Below are 10,976 nucleotides of genomic sequence, written 5' to 3'. Positions count from 1 at the left end.
AGAAGTTATGGCCCGTCGAAGTTTTACGGCAAAACCGGCATGACACCGGGAGACGTAAATAATGAACTTTTGGTAAAGTACTTTTTAGCCTTAGTGATCTAAACAAAGGTTTTAGTATACGTTAAACCGAGAACATACAAAAAAAAGAACGCCCAAATATGACTTCGTATGAGGAAGCTATGAATTTTCTAAGATTTGGCCTAGCAGTGCACAACCTGAAACTCGAATTTTAGATCGACTGGTTTTTGGCCAACGCGACCTAAATGAGAATTGAAGATCTCATTAATATTAACTCAACGGTAAAAAGACAGATGAAAACAGAGTCCGTATGTAAAAGTTATGAATTTTACGCGGACATTTAACAGTCTAATCTCCTCCTACTGTTAAATTTAAGATCGGGCGAGAATTATCCGACAGAGTCAAAACGAAAGTTGTAGATCTTATTTTTACCTACGCATGGATATAAAGTACGTAAAAAACGGAGCTCGTATGTAAAAGTTACGGATTTTAGAAGTCGGAAGTATGTTGTGCGAAAATGGGTGACGTGGCACAATCTTGACAATTGCTTTCTCCCCAAGTCTTGCCACCAGATGGTGACATGTGGCATCAAGTTCAGCCATATTTCAGCCTATAAATAGAACCTCTCCCACCCTCATTTTCTTCATACATTTCCCATTCTTTCTTCTCTTTACTCTCTCTCTCTCTCTCTCTAACTTCTATCTAGCCTCCTTAAGCCCTTCCCAAGTCTAGGGAACCTCCCTAGCACGAGAAGGAATCCCCGGAGTGCCCGGCGGCTCCAAGAAGAAAAGCTTTTGGCTTGGAAACGCTGCTCAGCAAAGCCCGGTTTTTTTTTTTAAAAAACCCGCTGTAAGTGAGCTACGCCTACGCTATTTTTAATATAGCTTCTAATTAATTATAATAACATTATTAGGACCTTAAAATAATTATTTGGGCTATTATAATGAGTTATATAAGAGTATTTTTTAATGCTTATATAATAGTAATAATAGCTAGACTATTAATTAGACGCGGTTAACGTTAGACTAAACCCTAGCGGTATTTATACTAGGTTTTGTTGAAGGAAATTGTTTTAAGAGTAACGAAGCGTTGTCTGATTTCGGAATCACCACCTTACCAAGTGAGTGCATGGTTACTTTCATCTAACACATAGATATGAAGTATTTTATATAAATTACATGTTATGTGTATATACTGTCTGAATACTTGCTGTCTATGCTAGATGAAACGTTTTATACATGTTCTTAAATGATGAGCGATGAAAGATGAGATGAATGATGAGCGAGGATATATGAGTGATAAAATATGGTGCGAAGCAATGACCTAAGTAATGAGCCAAAGCGATGAGCCAAAACGATGAGCCAAAGCGACGAGTCAAAATCGATGACCAAAACGATGAGCCAAACAAGTAGCCAAACGATGACCCAAGCGATGGCCCCGTCATCTAGCAGAGTATGGATGACAACCACAGACTATTCTAGACAGTCTAGTGGAACACTAACAGGCTCGCAAACTGTAGGTGTTGTGAACGATGTGTTCACCCGGTGTACTCTAAAACCCATTAACAGGTATTGCGAGTGGACTTTTGAAAACGATATTGTCAATAAACGATATAAACCCTGGCGACTATGCAAACTTAGTGCCGATTCCTTAGGACACTCCATAGGAATGAACGAACGAGGAATAGTTAAATCTTATGGTAGATACTTAAGAGTAAAGAAGATAAGGGGGATGGGTAATTGGGTTGATAGCTTGATGATTAACATAATAATTATATTATTGTGGGTTGAAAACCCTATGTACTCACTAGGTTTCCCAACCTGACCCACTCATTTTATTTATATCACAGGTGTTGATATGAAGTCACATTCCACTAAGAGATTAAGGAGATATAAATCACTAGTGATAATGAATATAAGTTCTGCTTATGCTTATGTTTCTATATTGACGATGACATCCCAAATGTTTTAAAATGAATAAAAATACTTTTCTTTCGAAATGCTTTGATAACATATTTATCATGTTTTACTGGGAACAAATTCCACAACATTTTTATTAAAAGAGGTACTCTGATTTTTATAGAGCATAAACAAAATCGATATTTTATGGCCGTGAAAATGGGGATGTCACATCACATCATGTATTAAGAATCTTCAAATAGGAACTTATACATTTTGACTTTACCATCCTTGTGGTCTTTTAGGTAGATACCACAGCTTCACAACAAATGCCCTCTTTTCTTGGCAATAGAAGCAAAAAGACTCTCTTGGAATGGTACATGGGACAATCTTATACTTAGCCTTTCGCTTTACCATTTGGTTAAATGACTTGACCATGGCCGATCCATTTCCATTGGGAAGAGAAAGCTTATCTGGACTTCCAATGTTTCCATTCTCAGTTTCCATGGACGTTTGGGAAGTAGATCTTCCAATCAAATTTGTTTTACCTATGCGCCAAATCATTGTTGATTCAACAACAACAAGGAAATATGTTAGCTCAATAAGGGTCATGTGGTGATCTCCCATATAGCAGTCCTAAATGAACCCGCTATATGACTTAGGAAGTGATTGAAGAACCAAGTCAACTGCCAACTTCATTGAAACAACAACACCCAACATTCCAAGCCTGTTAATGTGTGACTTCATCTCCAAGACATGTGCACACACAGACCTTCCATCTTAGTGTTTGCTAGTCAATCAGGCTCGAGTGACCTTGAACTTTTCAAATCTTTGAACATGTGGGTTAGGGAGAATTATTGGAGGAGGTGGAGGAAGTGAAGTACCACTACAACACAAAGAAGGGATTAATCTTTCACCTTGATCGTCTTGTGAAATATCATCTATATAAAGAAAGGATTTGGGAAGACCATAGTTGTCAGAACTAGACATCTACAAGGGAGAAATTCAAGTTTAGTTGATTTATGTCCTTGATATAACACCCAAATAAATTTTAAGGCTAGGACCCAACACAATATTTTACAATTCGGAAGAGGGATGTCATAATCCAATTATAAACTATTTGAAGGTAGGTAAATGACGATTTACCAATTTCCACCATGAAAAATGAAATTGAATATTAAGTTTTAAATGAATTGAAATTCCTAGATTCTATGAGATTCATTGAACTTTTCAATGACATGTTTAACCTTGATTATGCCCTTCAAGTTTGTGACTGGGATACCAAGGATCACAAACAAGGTGTGAATAACCATGCAAAAAAGCTTGGTACTCTCGATGTCATTTATCACCTAATCAATGTGTCGGTTAACCACACACGCTCCATTAATCTATGACAAACACCGATCTACCCTTTGCCACCCTTACTAGTCCAAGTTAGTGTGCCGGTAAACCACACACGCTCCACTAACGACTTGGCAAAGTGCAAAGTGCAATTTCATGAGTTAGCTTCAAATTCACATTTTTCCTAAAGTAACTAAGATTAGGAATTTATAAAGTGTTTAGTTCGTTTATTATTATCATTATACTTTTAACAAGGATTAATGTCCTATCCTACCCGTTCGGCTAATGACCCTCCATTAGTCAAGGAAGCGGTGGGTGAGAGTGGACACCCATTAAACCACAATTTTATAGGTAGTAACCTTATACCCCCCCCCCTTATAGACCAGCTTCGTGAATGAGTCATACTAACGGTAAGAATGACCTTTACTTATACATATATAATATATTAAACTTTTAATTTTATATAGTATAAGGGTGTATTTTAAACTTTTAAAATACTTGGTGGTTTAATTCTATTAATTATACTCTTAATTTAATTAAACTTAAACCATGTTGTTATGGATTTATTAATCTTCTCCTTTAATTAACCACTTTAATTATTCTAATACAATTCATAAGAGGTAACTTGAACTATTCAAAAGACATTAAGGTTCTAAACATAAAATACAAAATTAAAACTATTTAATTAATTTGAAGGTATGAACCCAAGAGTTGCACCTTTTAATTACAAGAGTTTTAGAAATCAATGTTTCATAATTTGAGACTTTTCAAATACTAAAACTTGAGGGTAATTTTGTAACTCTTGAAAACCTTTTGAGTTTCAAACTTGATGACAATATTTGTAACTCCATCCAAAAAATTTGAGTTCCAAAACTTAATGGCAAGTTTTATAACTCCTAAAAACATTTAGATCAAATTTTAAAACCAATAAAATAATCATAATTTGAACTTTTACAAATTTGATTTAATGCAACTCTTATAGTAAGATAACTTCAAATCAAATTTTACAAACAATTAGCTTATCATATAAACTAGTATTGACAATTTATCTTTTAATTGGATGGGATAATCATTACCATATCAAAAAAAAAAAAAATTTAACAGTCCAAAACAGTTTGTGGTAATGATTCTAATCTAAAACTTGGCCAAAAAACTAAAAAAATTGTCCACTGAACTGTCACAACGTCGTGGTAACTTTGACCACGTCGTGGTGATCATGCAGATTCTAGAAAACGATTTTTCTTGATTTGAACAATTAACCAATGCATCTGTATAACATAAAACTACCTGGCTCTGATACCAGTGTTGGGTTTTGTATACTACAAGACTCCTATGGTGCACATACAACCCTAATGCTTTTGATCTAAGTTTTCTCTAGTTATATATGCAATAAAATATCCAAAGCATGAAGCATACAACTAGCATACAATTTGATACTTGAATCATAAAAATAGATTAGAAGATTACCTCTTGTTGTCGCTTGTTGAATTTTGGCCTTGAAGAACTTAGCACCCCAAGTGTGATGCCTCAAACGGTTCACAACACACCATGAACAAAGGAGAACTTGAGAGAGAATATGGATCACACAAATCAGTTATAGTTCTTCCTAGAAGACTTAGGTCAATTGATTTTGGCAAAGAGGTAACATATATATAGTGTAGGATTCCAAGAGTGAGAATATGGAGCACACAAAATCGGTTATAGATCTTCCTAGAAGACTTATGTCAACTGATTTTGGCTAAGGGATAACATATATATATATATATATATATATATATATATATATATATATATATATATATATATAGTGTAGGATTCCAAGGGTCATGTGTAAACCTTAATCCATACACATAGGCTTATGATCCATATCTCATGTGGGCTAACTCTTCATGGATACTTACATAAACTTAGCCCATCGTGGATCAATAACCCAAACAATATATATCACTGATTTACATAATCATTCCCCGTTAATTTAATTAGTCTCTTTTGATCACTAAATTAATTCTAGATTAGTTCTTGATCAATACTAATTAAATAATATGATTTCACAATTAATATATTATACTTGTAATACATTAATAAATCATAAATAACCTCTTACTCTAATATCCATCCTTTCAAATTGTCCTGGTGATATGCACACCGAAATGGACCATGCTACTCTCAGGTCAAGTACATACCAATTATAGTTATGGGCTTAGACACTTAATCCGACAGTTGGGAAGGTGATGTCTACTCAAATATTCACTTCGCTTCCAGTTTCATTAACAATAACTTCGAAAACTACCACAACAGGACCTATTACGAAAGGGATTATTATAAGCGAAAGTGCTGGCTGTTTTGGTTCAAGCTCCGTGTCACCTCCTTCGAAAAACAATGAAGGAGACAAAGGAAAAGGTGTTTTGGTAACTCCGTCAGAAGAAGAAAAAAAGAAACAACAAGCCTTGGAAATCGAAAGGTAGAGGCAAGTCAATAGTATATTCAGGAGAAGGTATAATGATCCACCATGCTTGAACAAGGGAGATCCCAACAAACATTGGTGTTATGAAACTATTGAGGAAATTGTTTCAATTGGGAAGTTTGAGTATTTTCGCAAAGTACCAAAGTAGAGTTATAATGTTGAGAACTCTAATTTTAATCAACTTGATTTCCCAATAAATCATATGATGTACATGTCTTCCCAATACAAGTTAGTTCGTCGCTTCAATGACAAAGAAGAATACAAAACACTAAAGATGCGATTTCATGCACTCTTGGGGAAAAGTGAAAAGGAGGTGTGGTCGTCTATAAAGATCATAAAAGTGATGTCTATTTCACAAGAGAACTTGTTCGAAGGCATACTACAAAATTTTTGCTATGTGGTTGTTAGAGTGAATAATGTGTTTTTTGAGTTTTCGATTTTTGATTTCTCATTGATGAACTTAAATGAGTTGGTCACTGTGACAACGATTTTAAGCAATGTGGATGTAACGAAGCTGCCAGAAAACAACAAGGATGATTTTCTCATTGGCTTTGCTCATATCAATGTGTTCATCGATAACTATTATGATTGCCTCGCAATTACTGATATTGAGCTAGCTATGGCTATCAATAAGATTTCGAAAGTTCCCCAGTCCTTACTGAAGGGGAAGATCAACATTGATAAATATAAAGATAGGGAAATCATTCAACAGCCTTTGGTAGTGGTGTTTCGTGGCAAAATCAAAAACGAAAGGATGACGAAGTTTTTATTTCAAGTTGCTGACGTAGAGAGGTACACGAATTCCTAATATACAAGCCTTCTTGTTTGAATCAATAATTGCAAACAGAATGAAGCAATTGACAAGGATGAAATTTGAAAGACAATACTTTGGTATATGGAGATTCGCGTAGTGCTTCTTCAGACTATGAAGCTAATGACATGATTTCGACTCTTCTCACTATGGGGGAGATTGTAGGGTGCGAAATGTATAGTGAGATGTCGAAATTAATTTTGGTATGTTTAGGTGCGAAGTCTTGTACTTCGGAGTGTATGTATTTTGCAAAGCACTTGTTGATGTCGAAATCCAATGTCTAGTCCTTGCATATTTTTTGTGCTTCTGTATCACTCTATAAATAGAGTAAATATAGGGGTAGATAGTAGCTTTTGCATGTTTCGCTCTTATATTCTCTCTCTCAAGAACTGGTGTACTTTTCAAACAATTAATGAGCCAAACAGATATTATTTATGATTGTGTTCTTATTGCATCATGTGATTGATTTCGTATTCTAAACTCGATTTAAACACTCTTCACCCACCAAAAAACAAATAAATATATAAAGTTTTGATTGCCGGTAGAGTTGCGTCGGACACATCCTTATATGAGGAGGGGATTTGTCGTTCGACTCCTCATAAATGATGTTAGCATAGGCCAGCCCATCTCAGAATCCTAAAAAAAGGGAACATAATCACTTTCTTTTAGTGACATATCTAATCAGACTAATAGGATTTTCATATTTATCAGGATCATTCACATCCATTTCAGTAGGCAGGAAGGGCACGTAAGCTATCGTTTCTAGAATGCAAGAAAGCTAGCTTGTTGACTCTCCTAGTGGTTTGGTGGCAAGGAAAAAGGCATTCGGGAAGCGACTAGTCGCTTATGGCGAAGCTTTTAAAAGGCCGACCACTACATAGAGAGAGATCCAAAAATTCAGATATTTAAATTGATAAATAAAAGCTAAGGTGAAGCAAATGGCTTGTAGCCTAGAAGTATAAGATGTTGGTGGAATGTGACCCTCAACAAAATGTTATGGGTTCAATTCTCGTTGTGGATGAAAAATATAGTTTAGGAGTAGATATAGTGTGTATTTACCAAATTTTGAATAGTAGACTTTATTCATTGCGTGTCTACTTTTAAGAATTAAATTATTTTGATCATCTACTCTAATAAATGAAAGTTTTTTTTTTTGCACTTGTCACACTCATATTAAATTTGTCAGATGTTATTTTGTGATTATTTTGAATTAATGTTTATTCCACATATCATTTTATGGTTTTTTTATTTATTAAATTCCACATAGTATTTAAATGCAATAATAAAATGCATATTAATTACTTGAATAAACTTTTCTTTTAATTTCAAAATTACTAAATTAAAGCTTGATTAATTTCCTTTATTAATTTTTTCTAAATTATTTGTTTAAATTTGTAGAAAAAAAACACTTTAAGTTTTATAATTCAATATTTTTCTCATTTTTTTATAAATTCAAATTTCTCAAATGTTTATAATTTTATATTTAGTTTTTTCTTTTAAATAAATTCATGTAATACATGAATCTCATACCTAATTTTATATATTAATTTTTTGATTATCAAATTTTGATAAACATTTAAACTAAGAGAAATTATATATCCTTCTACTTTTCTTCTTACATATCTTCCTATCTAATTAAATGATGATATGTGTTATATTAGTGTATTAAAATATCATTAAATAAACATTTATTATTACACATGTCACTATTTAATTAGATAGAAGGATTTATAGGAACAAAAAGTAAAAAGATATTTAATTTATCTTAAACTAATATATTTGATTCTTACAACCTCAAACATAAAATACATTGCCAAAATTATCTCCCACAACCCGTTATGTGACATTCAATTATTTGAATTTATTTTTGCGATATCATATACATCATTACTCTTGAAAACATCCCTGAACGGCGCATGTCACATTTCCGTTCACACTTCACACATTGGTCCTGTTATGTGTTTGTTTCTCAAACCCAATCTAACATTTGGACGCCATATTGGAAAATATATTGATCCTCGACCGTAGGTAAATTTCTCGATAATCCCACTTAATCAACTTATTATTATTATTATTATTATTATTATTATTATTATTATTATTATCATTATTATTATATGGTAAAACTTAAGGATGAGACCAATATAGTATATGGTAACTGATGGCAAGACGAATACTGAATTAAGATGCAAATATGATATGAAAACATAACATGTTACTCAATGTTATCTTATTGTCGGTTATATAAAAAAATAAAATTCAAAATGACAAAAACGGGTTAGATTTGAATCCAAACATGACAAATTAAGAACATGGCAAACGTGGACTTGAAAGCAACAATGCTCACAAAACCCCTTATAAAAACCCTATTTGCTGCCCCTTAAAAAAGCAAGAAATTTGGTACACTTTTAGTGGTCAAGCAACAAAAAGCATTAATGGCCACCATTTCTTCACATTTCCGACTCTTCTTATGTCTTCTAACCACTTTCTTCACATTCTCATTTGCCATAAGACCAAAACACTTCAACATATCCACCGTAGCCACCCACTGGTCCACCGCCTCTGCCACCTGGTATGGCAGTCCCGATGGTGCTGGAAGTGATGGTAAGTACTAAGTATATTGCAATTGGGTTCCACTACACATAAATATTTCCATATTTACCCTCTTTACTTATGTTGCATTTTGGTATATTATAAGGCGAATGAAAGGCTAACTTGGTAAAAACAATTCATGCAGGAGGTTCATGTGGGTATGGACCCGCAGTGTCACAAGCACCGTTTTCTTCCATGGTGACTGGAATTGGCCCATCTCTGTATAATGCAGGAAAAGAATGTGGGGCTTGTTATATGGTAGGAACACGTGGACCCCACATTTACAAATATGTTTAATTTTATTTTTATGTTAGTAAAATGTTGTTAATGTACGAGTTTGAAAGTCTCATAATTTGTTAGTATAATTTGCGATCAAACTTGTTACTTGGAGCTGTTTAAAGAGTCTTCAATTATTATTATTATTATTATTATTGTTATGTACGTAGGTAAAGTGTACCAAACATCCGGCATGTTCACACAAGCCGGCTAGGGTTGTTATCACTGATTTTTGCCCCGGAGGCAAGTGTGCAGCTGGCCATGCTCATTTTGATCTTAGCGGAACCGCATTTGGTGCGATGGCAAAACCGGGCCAAGAAAAACATTTACGTGACGCAGGAGATTTGCAAATTCGATTTGCAAGGTAATTTTATTTTGAAGTAAATTACATTTTAGTCTCCAAATATAGTTAATTTCTATAATTTTGGTCTTTATTAATTAGAGGTTTTATAACGTTTGTTGCACATGTTCCAAATAAAATAACATTTCTTTGTCTTTTGAGTATAGATGATATTTGCAATTTTGTTCACAAAAATATCTAGTCATTATTTGGAAGAAACACAGAAAATTACAACCACCCCAAATAGTGACAAAGTTTACCAATATATGATATACAATTTAATCATTACTTTGTTACATTTTCAAAACTGAAGATAACCATATGATGTTGATGCACATTTTTATCGTTTTCTGAAATTTCTGGTTACCGTTTCTTTTGTATTTTTGAAGGGTTGAGTGTGATTATTCAAGAACAAACATAGTGTTCCATGTAGACCAGGGATCGAACCCTAATTACTTTGCTATGGTGGTTGAATTCGAAGAAGGTGATGGAGATTTGGGTGGAGTGAGTTTAAAAGAAGAAAATAGTACCAAATGGTTGAAAATGGTGCAATCTTGGGGTGCAGTTTGGAAAATCGACCCTGGGAGGGAGCTACACTCTCCATTTTCTATAAAATTGGTATCACAATACTCAGAGCGTATCTTAGTCGCAAAAAATGTGATTCCTAGTGGATGGAAGCCGGGGTCAATGTATAGGTCTGTGGTCAACTACCTTTAAGAGGGTTATTTTGAAGTCATATTAAGTACTTTATTTGTTGTTTTGATGTATTACTGGTGAGAACTAAGAGGTGGCATGAGAAGAGTCGGGTTTATGAATCACAATAATTTGTGAAATATATTTGACCGCTAAGTCACCCTTATTAGGTTGAAGAATAAATTGTGTTGTCTATGTACGGAAAGAGCGTCAAGTATTAAAATAATACTTGGATGGGTACATTTTGATGATTTTATTGAGGTAAATGTATTGTGTGTTGTATTTTGTTATAAAAATTAATAGATATTTGAGAGTTTAATGTTAAAGTGGAATGTCATATTTTGGCTAATAACATATTTTGATAGTATATGGTTTATGGCAATTGAAAAACTTATTTTGACAGTAAAATCGTGTTATGGCTAATTTGATAAGTAATGTGGAAGTTGTTGCTTATTTAAATTATGCGGAAGATGTTGCTTATTAATCCATGCTCAAATTATGTGAGCTACATTCATAAGCTACATTCATGGGTGACCAAGATGG

General features: G+C 33.7%; 1 protein-coding gene across 1 annotated transcript; it reads left to right on the top strand.

The window, feature by feature from the left end:
• The first annotated feature begins 8,916 nt into the window (after window positions 1-8,916).
• On the top strand, window positions 8,917-10,759 carry LOC111876371 (expansin-B15). The gene is made up of 4 exons (XM_023872883.3): window positions 8,917-9,136; window positions 9,270-9,382; window positions 9,571-9,764; window positions 10,130-10,759. Exons 1-4 carry the CDS (start codon window positions 8,968-8,970, stop codon window positions 10,455-10,457), a joined length of 804 nt encoding a protein of 267 aa, XP_023728651.1. The 5' UTR covers window positions 8,917-8,967; the 3' UTR covers window positions 10,458-10,759.
• Window positions 10,760-10,976: the final 217 nt, after the last annotated feature.

The sequence above is a fragment of the Lactuca sativa genome, chromosome 8 (genome assembly GCF_002870075.4).
Source record: "Lactuca sativa cultivar Salinas chromosome 8, Lsat_Salinas_v11, whole genome shotgun sequence".
NCBI classification, from domain to species: domain Eukaryota; kingdom Viridiplantae; phylum Streptophyta; class Magnoliopsida; order Asterales; family Asteraceae; genus Lactuca; species Lactuca sativa.
The sequence above is the reverse complement of the archived record's forward strand: the minus strand, read 5'-3'. Positions and strand labels throughout refer to the sequence as shown.